The sequence below is a fragment of the Castanea sativa genome, chromosome 1 (assembly GCF_040712315.1).
Source record: "Castanea sativa cultivar Marrone di Chiusa Pesio chromosome 1, ASM4071231v1".
In the NCBI taxonomy this organism is placed as follows: Eukaryota; Viridiplantae; Streptophyta; class Magnoliopsida; order Fagales; family Fagaceae; genus Castanea; species Castanea sativa.
In genome coordinates, this window is record NC_134013.1 from 74631232 (window position 1) to 74648699 (window position 17468).

At 34.1% G+C, this 17468-nt stretch overlaps 2 protein-coding genes across 2 annotated transcripts; one reads left to right on the forward strand and one right to left on the reverse strand.

Annotated features, from left to right (window-relative positions):
- Positions 1–352: 352 nt before the first annotated feature.
- LOC142622061 (multiprotein-bridging factor 1c) lies at positions 353–1186 on the reverse strand. The gene has a single exon (XM_075795475.1). It carries the CDS (start codon positions 988–990, stop codon positions 559–561), a length of 432 nt encoding a protein of 143 aa, XP_075651590.1. The 5' UTR covers positions 991–1186; the 3' UTR covers positions 353–558.
- Positions 1187–1705: 519 nt separating this feature from the next.
- Positions 1706–14181, forward strand: LOC142628259 (DNA mismatch repair protein MSH7). Its single transcript, XM_075805077.1, has 17 exons — positions 1706–2162; positions 3156–3600; positions 4369–4464; positions 4562–4617; positions 5038–5104; positions 7143–7238; positions 7868–7999; positions 8101–8134; positions 8246–8293; positions 9172–9371; positions 9473–9599; positions 9716–9993; positions 10107–10301; positions 10974–11387; positions 11583–11679; positions 12782–12909; positions 13614–14181. Exons 1-17 carry the CDS (start codon positions 1837–1839, stop codon positions 14082–14084), a joined length of 3210 nt encoding a protein of 1069 aa, XP_075661192.1. The 5' UTR covers positions 1706–1836; the 3' UTR covers positions 14085–14181.
- Positions 14182–17468: the final 3287 nt, after the last annotated feature.

Here is a 17468-nt window from a genome sequence, read left to right on the forward strand (position 1 = left end):
AATTGTAACCTTGAATCATTATTTCTTTAAAAATTCGATTGTTGCAAAATGTAATTAATTGGTATCCAAATATATATATGAATAAATTTACATAGTGTCTATTATCAGTTGATTAAGGAGGTATTATTTCCATGGGTTTGGAAGGATTTGACTCTTTTTAACTTTTTTGAGCCATGCTCTTGGATCCAACTTAGAAAAATATGTTCATCCTGGCGTGCGCACATTCGTCACCTCCGTTAAAATCGATATCTCATTCTAACAGACCAAGATAGAAAATAAGATAATTTCAGATTCAGAGGCCAGACACAATTAAAAAAGAAAAAACGAAATTAACCAAAAATACGCATAGAGATGGCCAAAAAAAAAAAAAGGGTCATGAAACTCCATTAATATTCATATTTTTTTTACAACCTAGTTTTCTTCCCAGATCAGTTTCTACTTTTATTTACGAACACCCATTACCAAGTTACACCCAAGAACCAAACACCCTATGTTATGTTCATGATCCACACCACCGAAACACTAACAGACACTACTACGTCGTTTCGAAACATCCCATCACTTTCCAATCTTTCCCCTCAGCTTTACACCAAGAACCCTTTCCATCTTCGCCAACACAGCCTGGTTCGGCACAGCCTTCCCATTCTCATACTCCTGAACCACCTGAGGCCGCTCGTTGATCTGCTTGGCCAGCTCAGCCTGGCTCATCTTCTTCTCCAGCCGCGCCTTCTGTATCAGCTGCTTCACCTCCGTCGAGACCCGGTCCAGCGCCGCCGGCTCAGCCGCCTCATCAAGCTTCTTCGCGTTCACAACCGGAGCCGCCTTCTTATTCGAACCGGCTTCCGCCTTCTTCACGGTCTGCACCGCAGCCCCGGTCCGCAACGCCTGGTTCACCGCCTTCCTGTCGCGATCTTGAACCTTGGTCCTGTTCTTGTGAAGCACCACTGGCTCCCAGTCTTGGGTCAGAGCTCCTGGATATCGGCTCGGCATCGTAACAAACTCAGAGACAGCAACAAAGAAACAGAGAGAATTTCACTAACGAAGAAAGCTTAGAGAGAGAAACACACACAAGGAGAACAAAAGAGAGAGAACGACAAAGAAATACAGAAATTCTGTAACCGATTGTTCATGAAACAGAACTTGGAGATAGGGGTATATATAGGAGGTGAGGGTCTGGAAAATTCTCAAGCCTTCTTGAAAGTTGAAACGGTTATTACTCTTGGTGGTCCATTCCGTTAGCTTGCAAAACAAGCCATGAAGTTAAAAAGAAATATCTGATCTAGTTGCTGATGTGTCGTTATTTTATTCGTCCTTGTTGCTGACCTGGACCTTACTAACTTCTCTCCGTTCCGTAAGAAAGGGTAAAAATTTGGCTTTCCCGTTTTTCTAGAGGTCTTTAATTAATTTTCCTCCAGTAGGAATTTGCCACGTAATTGTATAGTGAAAATTTATTTTGGATTAAGCTGATGCTTGCGATCTATGATTGGTTGTTATGCTGATCTGCTTTGTCACTAATCTTTGAAATTTCCTTTCTCGGTGAAGGGTAATTTTGGATTTTCGCTCTGCAATTGAATCAGACGCATCAGAAAATGCAATGGAAATCAAACGGTAGATGTTTACACTGGAAAGTGAAGTTTTTTTTTTGGTGCTAAATCACTGGAAAGTGAATTAAATAAGTCAAAATCAGTCCACGAGTTTTCTTCGCCCCAGGGCAAGACACTCGAAGGGGCAAAATTTTGGCGCCAAATTTTCACATTCTAAAATCTTTTAGTAATAAATACCACTTCACTTCATTATACAACCTCTCGCGCGCTCTCTCTCTCTAAAAGTCTGAAAATGCAGCGCCAAAAATCTATACTCTCCTTTTTCCAAAAACCCTCGCCGGAAAGCAATGGCTCCGGTGCCGGAAATGAGCTCGGCAAACGGCGTGTTCCGGCGAAGCAAGAGAAACAAAACGGTGTCGCTCTAAATCAGGCTGTGAATGACACTGTTTTGGACTCGTCTCTTGAAATCAGAGGAACCGACACACCGCCTGAGAAAGTGCCACGTCCGATATTTCCGGCGATGTCCAACGGAAGCGAGGACAGCAGAGGTTCTTCACTGTTCTCGAGTATTATGCATAAGTTTGTGAAGGTCGATGATAGAAAAAAGGCTACAGAGAGGTACTAATTTAATTTAATTTAATTTATTTTTTGTTTTTAAAAATTATTTTTATTTGAATGCATGTGTGAGGGTTTTGCAATTATTTAAATCTATTATAGTTTTTTTTTTTTAAAATAATAAGTAGAACTGGAAATTTTGCTCATCTCTTTTATTTTTTATTTTTGAAATGCTAACTACTGTTTGGTTGGTGAGAGGATTTGACAACGAAATAAAAATGTGATGATACATTCCATATTGTTGCTTTGAAAAGATGAAAATCTCAGATTAACTGAGGCATTTCGTTTATTGAAGCTGTCAATATGTTAATCCAATTTCACAATAGCCGATTGCGATATAATGGCATTGTTGGAAGTGACTGAATGATGGTTTTGGGTATCCAACTTAAAACTTTTGAAGGAATTTGAAGTTGTCAAATTGCATATCTGGTCCTAAACCTTTCACTTTTGTTTCAAAATCATCCCTATACTTTTAAAATGTTTTTCACTTCATTCTTGATGCTTTCAAAATCGTTTAAAAAACAAACAAAATTCATGAAACCGTGGTCACTTTGATGACGTGGAGCCTATGAAATGGCATCAATTCCATTTGCCATGTTAGAATTTCCATCTAGCAGATGACAGTAAGGTTATATTTAAAGTATAAGGATGATTTTGAAACAAATGTCGAAGGTTGAGGACCAAATATACAATTTACCCTTTTTCCCCCCTTAAATTCATTGTTGAATGATATATGTATTGTCCAACCTTATTCTCGTATTGTCCAACCTTATTCTCGAGTCTTGCACAATTCTTATAAGTTTTGAAGTTACAGCTTATTGCTGGTTAATGATACATGTAGTCATGTAGATTTATGATTCTGTCATAATACACAAATTATTTCGCAAATTTCATGTGTCGTATGGTCATAGCTAGTATACAAAACTATCCGAAAGTAACTTTACATTTGTACGGTTGTGTTGCATGGTATAGTAATGTTTGTGTAAACTTTTGCAGTAACCACAGTCATGGTGAACAACATCCCCAAAAAGGTAATATTGTCAATTCGAATGGGGCAGTTGATCAAGGGTGTGTCTTGCATATTGAAAGTGACGATGATATTCCTGGGCCGGAAACACCTGGTACGCAACCCCTTGTTCCTCGTTTAAAGAGATCTCAAGAGGATAGTCCCAAGTTCGATTCAAGCAAAAGGCTGAAACTACTTCAGGATACAACCGTCTTGAACAAGAATCATACGGAAGTAACTGATACAATCAGCAAGTTTGAGTGGCTTGATCCTGCTCGAATCAGGGATGCTAATGGGCGAAGGCCTGGTGATCCTCTTTATGACAGGAAGACACTTTATATACCACCAGATGCTTTGAAGAAAATGTCAGCATCTCAAAAACAATATTGGAGTGTCAAAAGTCAATATATGGATATTGCACTTTTCTTTAAAGTGGTTAGTTATTGTTTTTATCCAATCTTGATTTTTTTTTGGTTGAAATAATTTATTTCTAGCTATCATTTTGCATTAGAGCATGAATAAGCCCAAATGTGAAATGTCATATTTTTATTAGTTTTCTAATTGAGATTGATTTCTAATCAGTGACTATTGTTAGAATGGCCATTTTCTACTAGCTTAAGGTTTTTGGACTAGTGGTAATTTATCAACATAAACAAGGTGCTAGTCCTCTTCCTTTGGAGCATTGTTGGAATTATCAAATGCTAGAACATGACAAATGCACCTTGAGCAATGCAATTCGTTTTGATCTTCAATGTGGGAAAAGTAGCCTTGTGTCTTTTATTTATATATTTTTATTGGGACTAAAGTCAATAGTTTGGCTTGCTAAGCTTTAATTTTTCTATCATGATGGGAAGTCTCTTTGCAACATACATGGTTATGTAATTAAATGCTTCCTTTACTTGGGACCCCCTTGCTTGGGAGGGGGACAAAAGAGAGGGGGGGGGGGTGTTTTAAGGAATGGGAGAGGGCTGCCTGCTCTTGTGTATCCCATTAGCTCAAGTGGCCTCCAATTGACTGAAAGGAAAGAAATAATTGTCCCAACTTTGGATCATTGAAAGTTATTCATATCTATCTACATTAAGAATTACAGTTTAAAAAGGATGATTTTGTATATTGAAGCATATCTGCAGTACTATTTTTAAATTCAGAATTCTTTCTTTTGGAATTATATTACATAGTGTAGCAACCTATGATCAAATGCAGGGAAAGTTCTATGAGCTATATGAACTAGATGCTGAAATTGGCCATAAGGAGCTTGATTGGAAAATGACATTAAGTGGCGTGGGGAAATGTCGGCAGGTGACTTCATGTTATTTTCATAAACTTACTTGAGATATTTGCTCATCTATCGAAGAGAGTGATCTTGCATGCAATAACAGCAATACTTTCTGGTCAGGTTGGCATATCTGAAAGTGGGATTGATGATGCTATTCAAAAGCTTGTTGCTCGGGGGTAAGGAAGTGACTGGACTTATGTATTCCTAATCCTAACCATATTTGTTCATTCTTTGTTTCATTTTGTCTTCAAGGAAAAATGAGGACATTCTATTTCATTTCTGATTGAGTCTTTTTTGTAGCTAAAATCCTCTGGTACATGGCAGTTAGGTTCGGTATGCAAAAATGTGTATTTAAATTTTTTGAGATTTTAAGGATCATCATATGGCTGAAACGACAATCTTTTGTTCATGTGCTACATCTGACAAAATAGAGAGAGAGAGAGAGAGAGAGAGAGTTAATGAGAGCACTTGTTCGATCTAGCCATCTGCTGGTAGTTAGGATGAGATTTAGTTTAATGAAGTACTTATTTAAATTTCTGCTATGATATTTTTTATATGCTGTAGTTTACTTGTCTTATAATTTGTTCCTTGTGAAGATATAAAGTTGGGCGAGTGGAGCAGTTGGAGACATCTGATCAAGCAAAAGCCAGAGGTGCAAATTCTGTAAGTTTTTCATTGCTGCATGATGGGCCTTCACATGAATTTATAGTCTTTGTTTTAAAGGGTTTTACTTGACTTGAAATCCATCCTGTGTTTGCAGCTTGTTACAAATGAAATTATTGTTGGGCTCTCTAGTCTTGACATCAATTTTCTAATAAAAATTGTTAGCCACACCTAAAGATTGAATTATTTTGTTGAAATTTAAGACCAAGGTCGATCCAAAGAAAGTGACATGTCCACATTAAAGTTAAGGAACTTATTGAAGGAAAAAAAAAAAGGCAGAAAATTGTCAAAATGAGGATTTAAATAAATAATAAACGTCATACCTAGTGCACAAAGCTCTCACTTTTGCAGGATCTAGGAGAGGTCATGGTAAGCAACTTTAATTTTTTGGAGATGATGACTCTCAGACTCAAACCCTCGATCTGTCACTTTGGTGGAAGGCACTTGCTATCACACCAAGGCTCAGCTTCTATCATTTATTCAAATTATTCATATTATGCAATCTAAAATATCATTCCTATGGTGGCATGATAAAGGGGGTTGAGTTAATTGGACCTTCAATCGTCCAAAAGATAGAAATGTGTGTTGTACAAATAAAAGTGAGGGTCAAAATTGGGAATTAGATTGAAACTAGTGACAGCTAAATACTAAATGGAGGATCCAATGATGGTGGGGTCAAATCTACCCTGTTTGTGATCCATCTCTAAATTTAAGATATAACTATTGCAATTAATCATTTATTACGTGGTTGAAAGGCATATATTTTCCTTTATGCTAGAAAAAATTCTTGGAAATTTCAATTACTAAATGAAGTGATGCAATGTGAAGCCTGTAGGAAAATGACAAGAAATATTTCATTTGAAAGAATTGTTTGTTTAAAATTAATTTTTTGTCCTAGAAAGTGGTGACATTGGCCATTTTCCAGTTTTTTGTTTTTGGTATGGTTACTTGGAAGCTTCAAGAAAATCAAATAAATAGAGATAAAGTTGCACCAGGCAGGGGTTGTACTAATGTTGCAGGTGTTTTACTTGTACTATAAAAAACCTTGTTATTGGATGGGTTAATTTTCTGATCTTGATGAATCGTCAAATAAAAAAGGCCTTTCTTATTAATTTTCATTGATTATTTGACAATTATTAAACCCAGTCTTAGTATTTTTATTCCTGTTGGTAACGTTATCAATATCGACCCAGGCCTTAATATTGATCTTATTTCTAAGACAAAAATGGAGGATTTTCCAATCCAAATATTTTCTATTTGAATTTTTTTCTATATGAATTTTTTTCTATATGTAGACTATCATCTTTGTCGAGAGAATTATGGATAAGGATACCTCCTAGCATATCAAATAATTTGCGTTTAGGCGAATTGTAATTATAAGAAATCTCTTGGTTATTATTTACTTGTAATGGCAATCCATAAATATACGAATCTTTCTTATTTTCATAATTAATAGATTTATACAATAAAAAAATCATATTTATATTGTTTTTGATTTGGTAATGGTTCTATTTCAAAATCTTTTGCCTTTTCGTAATGAATAAATTTGGTTTTTTCATATTCATGACTCACATTTATTGAGATCTTTATTTTTAGTCATATGGTTGAATCTGGTTCGCCATTTTTGTGTTACTAATCTAGACCATTTAATCTGAGATAAATCGTATTGATATTGATAATGATCATTTAGCCAGTTTTTCCATTCATTAATTCCATAATTTGGAGGTTTTTTTTATGTTTGAATTCAGAATCAAATATTTCTTGCGTTCCAACAAAATACTCCCTTATTTCATTCTTAAGAAAAAAAGATGTTCTGTAATTTTAAAGACGGATCTTAACTTATATAGGTTATTGACTGGGCTTTGCGATAATTTATAAAATACATATGCTTCGTCACCTATTGACCTTGTTATTTGAAAGTGATGAAATTTCACTTTTCTATTTAAACTTGTATGTCCTTCGTCTTCTTTTGCATCTTTTTTCTTGCTCTTTTTTATCTTATTGTGTGCTTGGATTGACTTCAAACATTGGTTTTCAGGTAATTCAAAGAAAATTGGTTCAGGTGGTTACGCCATCAACCGCAACTGATGGTAATATTGGGCCTGATGCTGTTCATCTTCTTGCAATAAAAGAGGTATGCTTGCTACTAGTCAGTTATGTTCATATATGTACAAACAGAATGTCAATCTTAGTTTGTACTGAATTCCAATTTTCCTGTTTACATGAAGGGAAAAGCTTGTCATTTATCTTTCAATGCACATTCCTGAAATCGCATTAGATGCGAGCTCATTGTGTGATCTTATCAGTAAAGACAGTCAACAATAGGAAAAAGATTCTATCTTGAGATTTTTTTTATCTTCATATCTATGTTTCTGAAAAATGCATGATTCAAAGCTTTATAGTATATCATGAAAGTCCTGAATTATTACTGATGTTATAAGAAAGCATCCAACCTGGCTCCTATCTTGTTGAAAATTGATTTTTTTTTTTTGTTTTGGGTGGGGGGTCTTTATGGGCACCTTGAAAAAAAGAGGCAATTATTATTATTATTATTATTATTATTATTATTATTATTATTTATTTATTTATTATTTTCATCTCTTTTAATCATATGTAATGCAGCAGTTGACTACTTGCCTTTTCCTCTTAAAGTTGGCACTACTTGAATTAGTAACGGTTTTATGAGTTTATCTTGTTGCTGCTATCTACTAGAAAATTTGTTCCAATATATTAACACTATGTTTTGTTAAATTTTCTCTTTAGGAAAATTGTGGCCTGGATAATGGTTCAATTGTTTATGGCTTTGCTTTTGTTGATTGTGCTGCTTTAAGAATTTGGGTTGGTTCCATCAATGATGACGTGTCCTCTGCTGCTCTGGGGGCTTTACTAATGCAAGTATGGTTAACGTACTGTTTCCTTTGTTTAATCTTTTTTTAAGCAAAGTCTATCAAATTTGAATATTAAAATTTAGTGCTTTTACTGGGATTTGATTTTAGGTGTCACCCAAAGAAGTTATATATGAGAGTAGAGGTGAGCATTCTTCCCCCCACCCTGATGTTTGTGATTTGACCAGGGTTCCATTTCTGAAGCTTACATGAAAATAACTGCATAGTTGAAACTTTAAATATTCAACTCCTGCAGGGCTGTCCAAAGAAGCTCAGAAAGCACTCAGAAAGTACTCATTAACAGGTCAGAATGTTGCTAAACTTTTCTGAATGCCAGATTACATATGAGTGGAGTATAACATTTAAGTGTTCCATGTAAACACACTAACATACATGCTTTACAAATTTTGTTTTTCCATGTGTTAGAATAATGATTAAATTTTCCATCCTCTATCTGTTTAAGCTTTTGGGATTAGTGGCAATTTATCATGGTATGAGAGCATGTGATCCTGATCCTAAGTTCGAATCTTATTTCCACTCTACCTCCCATTTGAAAAATTAAAAATCCCATGTGTTGGGATCCACTTAGTAAGGGGAAGTGGGCCCACATCTGTGGAAAGTGTTAAAATAGTGATTAAATGATTAAAATGGGTAATACATGAGCTCTACTTTTTAAAATTAAGCCACATAAGCCACAAATTGAAGCTGTACCAAATGAAAAATAGTTAGGAAGAGTAATTCTGCAGCCACTTTTCTGCAATATAATTGACATTGATTTCAACTTTGGTGAATATGAGATGGTTAGATATATTTTCTTGTTTGAATTATGTTGTGACTTGAGAAAAAAGGTTGAGCTTTGACTTCAGTGTTATAGATGCTCTTTTTATTGTTCTTTGAAACCTGGAGAATAGTATGAGTTCTGTAGATGTGATTTCTACATTCATGTGTGCGACTTAAGTGGAATGAGAGCACAAGTTTCAAATCAGAGTTTTCTTTCGGCTGTTTTGGGTTTGGGAACTTTATATTTGAGAAGTTAATACCAAATTTTGGTACCGAGATGCATATTTATATGCTAATATATCAATTATCTGCATACTGATTTACCAAAAAAAAATGCTGCATGATAATCAGTTTAGAATCCCACAATAAGTAGGATTGAATTATCATGTTTGTTCATTGTAGGTCCAGCAACTGCACAAACAAGTCCAGTTCAGCCTATTACAGACTTCCTGGATGCTTCCGAAGTTAGAAATTTAATTCACTTGAAGGGATATTTCAAAGGATCTTCTAATATGTGGGAAAATTTACTTGAAGGTGCAATGCACCATGATATTGCCTTATGTGCTCTTGGTGGACTCATTAGTCATCTGTCCAGGTTGATGGTAAGCTTGCTAGTACCCTTTTTTAAAAGTTAAGAATAAGAAAAAGTAAATGGGAGCATCTATATGTGTTGTTTATAATGATTGTCCTGTGTCAATTACAGTTAGATGATGTTTTACGGAATGGAGATGTATTACCTTATCAAGTTTATAGGGGTTGCCTCAGAATTGATGGACAGACACTGGTTAATCTGGAGATTTTCAGCAATAATGCTGATGGTGGTCCATCAGGCAAGTTCCTGCATCTCCTTCACTTCAAGCAAACTACTCTGGCATATGATGTCCTATATTTTGCTTTAATTCTTAGTTATGTAATATCTAAAAGTTTAATACTCCTTGATTTTCAGGTACATTGTACAAATTTCTTGATAACTGTGTGACATCATCTGGTAAGCGGCTTTTAAGGAATTGGATTTGCCATCCACTAAAAGATATCGAAGGCATAAATAATAGGCTTAACGTGGTTGAAGATCTAATGGCAAATTCAGAAGTTATGTTGCTTGTTTCTCAAAATCTGAAAAAACTGCCAGACTTAGAAAGGCTGCTTGGACGGGTTAAGGCTAGTGTTCAGTCATCAGCTTCACTCATACTGCCCTTGTTAGGCAAAAAAATTTTGAAACAGCGAGTAAGTATTCTCTACCTTTTCCTTCAAATGGTAAATACATTTCCTTTTTTTTTTAAAACTGAATATTCTGCTTCAATAATTTAGATGAAAATATATAATGTTTTGTGGTACAGGTTAAAGTATTTGGGTCACTTGTGAAAGGCCTTCGTATTGGATTGGATTTGTTAATGCTTTTACAGAATGAAGGGCATATAATTTCATCTTTGTCAAAAGTTTTTAAGCTTCCAATGCTAAGTGGTAGTAATGGGCTGGATCAATTCCTTGCCCAATTTGAAGCAGCTGTAGATAGTGACTTCCCGAAGTACCAGGTAATGTTTGTTTATGCTTGTACCTTTTTTTATAGACATTGTAAGCTGAAATTCCAAATTTTTTTTTTTTCAGTTTTTAATAGTGGAAGATTCCTGTGACGAAGTTGAAAATGTTGCTGCAGCTAGCAATGGTTTATTTTTGTTTGGATTTTTGAAAATTTATATGATTTGAAAAGTGCTTTTTCATTTTATCTTTTCAAGAAGGTTAGAAGTGTGTAATCAGCAATGCTGAATGAAGTTCTGTCTCTTGTAGATCTTAGTAGGAACCTTAGCAGTTGTATGTCAGTGGATATTGTGCATGATACACATTGTTTGAAGTCTTATTATCAACATATTGCTTGCTCCCACCTTCAACTTGTTAACATTATCTAGGAATTATGTTCTGTTTGGATGTACTTGGACCTAAATATAATATATTTTTTGAGTAAATTATTGCATACATAACCTTTCTTTCTACCATATAGACCTCTTAGTTCAAAACAACTTTTCCATTCTTATGAATGAGCTTGTTTGGTGATTGTTTTACCAGGCAATGCATTAAATCAATATTTTGTAGTTGCTAAAGTTTTAGCATCTTCACTATTGTATGCTCTCAAAATTTCTTATCCTTGAGTAATAATTTAAGTTTCCAGTGTTGTGGCTAACACTCAAGTGATATTGTCTTGTTGCCAGAATCATGATGTAACAGATTCGGATGCTGAAACACTCTCTATTCTGGTTGAGTTATTTATTGAAAAAGCTACTGAATGGTTTGAAGTCATTTATGCCATCAATTGTATCGATGTACTAAGATCTTTTGCAGTCACTTCTAGTTTTTCATGTGGGCCTATGTCCAGACCTGTTATTTTGCCTCAATCTGAAAACATAACTATGGGCCAAGAGACCAGAGGACCAATACTTAAAGTTAAAGGGCTATGGCATCCATTTGCCCTTGCAGAGAATGGGGGAGTTCCTGTCCCAAATGACATAATCCTTGGTGAGGATACAGATGACTATCATGCCCGAACTTTGCTACTGACTGGACCGAATATGGGAGGGAAATCAACCCTCCTGCGTGCGACATGTCTAGCTGTCATACTTGCACAGGTTTTTCTTTTTCTCCCTATGGGCAATTTTGTTGTTTATCACCTAGGTTTTTGGTCTTAGTGGAGGAAATAATCACATATATTTTAAAATTCTAGGGCGTTCTACCTATAAATTAAATAAATAAATAAAAAAACACCAGGATGTTCTGTTTTGGGGTCAACTCATGTATATATTTTAATCTATGTTGACTTGCAGCTGGGTTGTTATGTACCCTGCGAGATGTGTGCTCTCACACTCGTGGATATCATCTTCACTAGGCTTGGAGCTACTGATCGAATCATGACCGGAGAGAGTAAGTGCGCCTTAGCCAAAGAAAAAAATTTAATTGTTATGGATTGATTCAATGTTTATGATCTGAAGTTTTCTGTGCAAGAATTTGACATGCTGGACCATTTAACTGTTGGACTCTGTTATTGATTATCATGCTATGAATGGGAGTGGGTATGTGGGTTTTGAATCTTTTGATAGTACGGTAGTCATAGTGCTGGGTGCTTGCAGTTGATTTGTAAATACCTTTGGTGGCTGGACCTGGTGGTGTTATTTAGGTGGTTTTTATTAGGTTCAATTGCAAGGCAAAAAAAAAAAAAAAAAGAACTTCTGGAAGGCTTAATGAAGTAACGCAAGTTACCTTCTGTTTAAAAGTTTTGTAGTTTGATCATCAAACCCTTTTTTTTGGGGGGGGGGGGGGTGTGTGTCAAAAAGAAAGAGGAATTCAAAACTAACAGAAGCAGAACAATAAATTAGTTATCCCTGCCCAAAGCAACTCTAAGCACTTGGGGGAAATTCCTCTCAGACAAAAAAACCATTAACATTACATCTCAGAGCCCTTTTTTTCCTTTTTTTTTTTGAGGAACATCTCAGAGCCCATTTAGCAAGACAGTCAGTAACAACATTAAAATCTCACCGAATATCTCTGACTATTTGATAATCTTCCCTGCATGGCTTTTGTTGGGCATGGTAACAGTTTCAATAATATTCAAAGGTTTGTGACACAACTTGTCTGATAGCCAAGGCTTTGGCTACTGCAGGAGAGATAGCATCAAAACTTTCACTCAATAATGCTTCACAGCTGCTCGCATTTATTTGATTGTACAAATATTTGTGGTGATAAAATAAATCATACTATAAGACTAAACAATCAATTGCTGGACTTCAGTAAAGCGGCTTCCATGCATATGCATGGGCTATTTTTTTGAGGGTCTTAAAATAAATATCAAGCAAACTGAATGCCTGCATCCTTCTAATATATTGGACTTTAAATCCAAGTCTTGTTTTTATTAAAATTAATGCAACATAGATTGAAACTCACCCTCACAGACATGGACACGGGTTTGTATGTGTAAGGACTTTTGGAATTGCAAAGTGATTTTGGAAACAATGTCAATCTTTTGTAGGTACGTTTTTTATTGAGTGCACAGAAACAGCATCAGTTCTTCAAAATGCGACTCAAGATTCATTGGTTATTCTTGATGAACTGGGTAGAGGAACAAGCACTTTTGATGGATATGCCATTGCTTATGCGGTGAGATTTTGCTCTTTAATGACTAGTCGTTTGCCCCCTTTCTTTGTTTTCTCATCTTATCCTCAGAAATTAGCATACAAATTTCTAACTTCCAATTAGAATATCTTTAAACATCTTTGGTTCTATCGAAACTAGTTGGCTTTTCTAAATAGTCTATTTGTGAGAGGCTTGTAATATGTTTAAAAATGGATGTATAAATATAACAAGTTGCAAACTTATAATTATATGCATGTATCGTGTGCTTAAGCATAGTTTGACTATAGACTTCCTAATCCAAATGGACTTAAGCAATTAAATCAGGGTAAACATATATTAAATGTTCCAGTACTTATTTATTTTAAATCAGGGGTGTCAACAACTGAAAGAAAGCAAATATAAGATACAATGAAATTATTTTTACGCATCAAAACAACAAAAATGAAATTATTTTTACAGTCACAGTCACACATACACATATCATGCAAAGGGGATGGTAGCTTCTAGGGCTGCATGTAATTAGCCTAAACCAAGTATGATATGAAATTCCTGTCCTATTATTCTATATAGCCACTAATGCCTCCCATAGGCTACTAATAGTTCTAAGTTGATTGTATACTCCTGTATTATTAACCATTTGACTTGTAAGTGTTCCATGTGCCATAGCTGACTATGTTTTACTTTTGATGTGTTCATTTCAATGGAATTAACCTTTAATACTTGTCCAGGTATTCCGCCATTTGATCGAAAAAGTTAATTGTCGACTACTATTTGCTACACACTACCACCCACTTACAAAGGAATTTGCTTCTCATCCGCATGTTACCCTGCAACATATGGCCTGTGCTTTTAAGTCAAAATCTGAATGCTATTCTAGAAGTGACCAGGAGCTTGTTTTTCTATACCGGCTTACATCTGGAGCCTGCCCAGAGAGCTATGGGTTGCAAGTGGCAATGATGGCTGGAATCCCTGAAAAGGTGGTTCAAGTAGCATCAAAGGCTGGTCTGGTGATGAAAAATTCTCTTGGAGACAGTTTTAGAACAAGTGAACAGAGATCAAAGTTCTCAACTCTCCATGAAGAGTGGTTGAAGATGCTAATGGCAATCTCTGATACTGGAGATTGTAATTTTGATGACAATTTCGATACGTTGTTTTGCTTGTGGCATGAGCTAAAAAGCTCGTATGGATCGGGTAACTAAAAAGAAAACATTGGAACGCTTTGTAAATATCAAGTTTTGAAATGATTATTACATTAAAATAGCAATGCGAGTATCGGCTTTAAAGTTTCAGCCATTTTATCAGGTGTTCAAAAACTTTGTAGGTTTGTGATCACTTAAACAGAACTGAATAAATCAGGAGTTGTAAATGTATAAATTAAATATATAAGTATCATTTTTAACCATACAAATTAAATAATAAGTTATTTAAGCGAGATAATTCAAAAAATTAACAACTTGTTTAGAGAATAATCCAGCGGTCCCTTGCAATGTTTCTTGCCTAATTCACCCTGACAGAGTCAAAAGACAAAAACCGAATCCAAGCATGCACTAATAAATTACTCATTTCGTCACTTCCTGACCACAACATTTCCATATGAGAAATGATATGTCCACAACATTTTTACAACATTTTTACAACAAATCCTAAGTGGCAAGTTGTTACTGGTTGTTATTGTTGGGACAAAAAAGTAATTTTAGTGTTAGATTCAAATTTGAACTTATAACAACTAACCACCTATGATTTATTGTAAAATTGTTGTAAAAATGTTGTGGACGTAGCACCTCTCTTTCCATATACAACTACCAAATATATTCCCCACTTCCATTCCTAATCGTTTTTTTTTTTTTTTTCGTCTTTCCTTCCATCCTTTCTTTCTGTCTACTTACTTTATAATGCAGACAAAAAGTTATAAAAATCATGACACCAACGAAAACAACTGTGCATCATGCCTGGAGAAAGAGGAAGACAGCCAATTTTTAGTTAGAAAATGCTATAAGAAGCTTTTAGGGCAATAGTTAATAATCCGTTTATAAAAGTTTTTTATGGGAAAGGAAAAAAAAAAAATTAAAATTTTGACAATTTTTTTTATTTTTTATAAAAGTGGTATTAAAACTTTTTTATAATGGATTATTAACTATTACCGTAAGTCTACATGTTACTATGATCCTTCTTAGCTATTTACTCTATAATCTTCCTCGTGACCCTAAATTTTTGGCATGATTAGTCAACTTTCTCATTATCTATCAGACTCCTCTACTGGGGAGCATGGATGACGCTTTGTACCTAAATCCAAGTGAATTTGAATAGAATCTAAAGTAATTAAGCAGTGCTGACTCTACGCCTACATGTTACTATGGTCCTTCTTAGCTATTTACTCTATAATCTTCCTCGTGACCCTAAATTTTTGGCATGATTAGTCAACTTTCTCATTATCTATCAGACTCCTCTACTGGGGAGCATGGATGACGCTTTGTACCTAAATCCAAGTGAATTTGAATAGAATCTAAAGTAATTAAGCAGTGCTGTATTAGGAATATCTTCAGCGATCAGAGGCGGCGCTACACTTTGTTCAGGGGTTCATTTGAACCCCTCACTTCAATTTTTATTTATTTTTATATATAATATATATTTTTTTGTTAGTTTATTACTTTAATTTATTCTTAAAAATATTATTTTTGGACGCCTTGATTTAAATTTTATACACCCTTATTACAAATATTTCAAACTTTAAGAGAAAGAATAATGTATCAAAAAATAAAAGAAAAAAGAGAAAGAATAAGGGTATGTTTGATAACTGTTTTTTCCCCTTATTTTCTGATTCCAAAAACAATTTTCTATTTTTGAAACTAAAAAATTTGTTTGGTAACCCAAAATAGAAAGAAAACAAAAATTGTTCTCAAAACTCAATTTGTGAAGAAAATTGAAAACATGCAAAAGGCTGTTTTCAGTTTCTAGTTTTCAAAAGTTAATAAAAACACATATTTGATTTAATAAATCTGTCTCATTTAATAAGCTAGCATTAGAGTTCAAACCCTCGTAACAACATATGTTAGTATTTTTTATTTTTTTTCTTCAAAAAACTATTTTTTTTTTAAAATTTCAATGAACCAAACGTGTTTTTTATTTTGAAAATACAATAAATTTTTTTTTCTTTATATTCCCAAAAACAAGTTTTTGAAAATAGAAAACAAACACTATTACCAAACATAATCTAAGAGTTTGTGGATTATAAGTGTCCTCTTTATCATAAATTTATATTAGAGTAATGCTACAATCACAAACTATTTTACAACATTTTTATAAAATATTGATGTGGTTAATATCTTATTAGTTTTCATCTAGATCCACCATTAATATCACTTTTTCATTTACCAATAATCACTCATCACATCAGCAATTTATAAAAATTGTTGTAATATAGTTTGTATCTCTAGCATTATTCTTTATATTATATATGTGTGAGTGTATCTAATATTGATTGTGTGCATTACTTTTTGTTATAACGTTATTTGTGTAAATAATGATGTGTGTGAAATTTTTTTTGTACAGTATAAATATAAGGGAAATGTTTTGACATTCTTTTTATAGGAAATATAACAATTGTCCTAAGAGTATCTGTTAGCATGACCCTAAAAAATTGCCCTAGAGAGGGTTTGTTGCATGTGTGTATTGTCATCGTGTTATAATAATTTTTTGTTATAAAGTCAGAAAAATTCAAGAAAAAAAATTGTAAAATTAGTAATTGTTCAAGTATTTGATTGGTTAAATAGACATGTGGTGTATTATTTATATATGAATGAGTATGGTTGTGTGCGTCAATGATTAATACAAAACCAATGAATTGAGTTTATTCTTTTAGTTTAAAATATTTTTATAAAAACAAAAACAAATAGATAATAACAATTGCATAAAAATAAAAATATTAGACAAACTTAACAATATAAAATGGTCATAGCTAAGCAATATATACTCATAATGAACTATCATATAACAATTCAAAATTTGAAAACTTGTAGAAGGAAATGTAAAACTTCAATTTTTTTTTTGTCAATAACTCAATTATATATTTTTTTTTCATTTTAGTTTTTTAATGATCCCTAAACAAAATTTATAGTCACCAGTGTCAGCAATAGTTCAAAGTACAAACTTGCCTGTTGATGCTTTGCCCAATCTTGGGCGCTCTCAGACATTTGCAGCTTCTGACAAAGGCCGCAAGTTCAGCACACCGATTGAATAAGAAGAAACTGTTGGTTTCTGCTGGGACTTGGTCATTCCATTGCTTTGGCCAACGCACAAAGCTTCCGGACATTTTGGCCTAATTTTCAAGATTATATGCTAGCAGTTGATCAGTTTCCTATGTTATCTCCAATTCCATTTGCAGAGAAGGCCATTCTAGGCCTTTTCAAGGTATTCGTATTTCTTAAGCTCCTCAGTACATATCAGTTTAAGAAACTCCCTGAGGAGCTCATTTTCAAGTTCATTAATTTAATGTGGGAACTTAAAAACGAAATTCTGGACACGAGTTCATAACACAATCAGTGAGCAAGATTATTTCTTGAGTATCCTGTAAATTTGCAAACCCA

Bases quoted from the DNA above. Each gene is read 5' to 3' on its own strand.
- LOC142622061 (XM_075795475.1), bottom strand. From the start codon at position 990: ATGCCGAGCCGATATCCAGGAGCTCTGACCCAAGACTGGGAGCCAGTG.
- LOC142628259 (XM_075805077.1), top strand. From the start codon at position 1,837: ATGCAGCGCCAAAAATCTATACTCTCCTTTTTCCAAAAACCCTCGCCG. The intron at 3,601-4,368 runs GTTAGTTATTGT...GATCAAATGCAG, and splicing joins TTGCACTTTTCTTTAAAGTG to GGAAAGTTCTATGAGCTATA. The intron at 8,135-8,245 runs GTGAGCATTCTT...CAACTCCTGCAG, and splicing joins AGTTATATATGAGAGTAGAG to GGCTGTCCAAAGAAGCTCAG.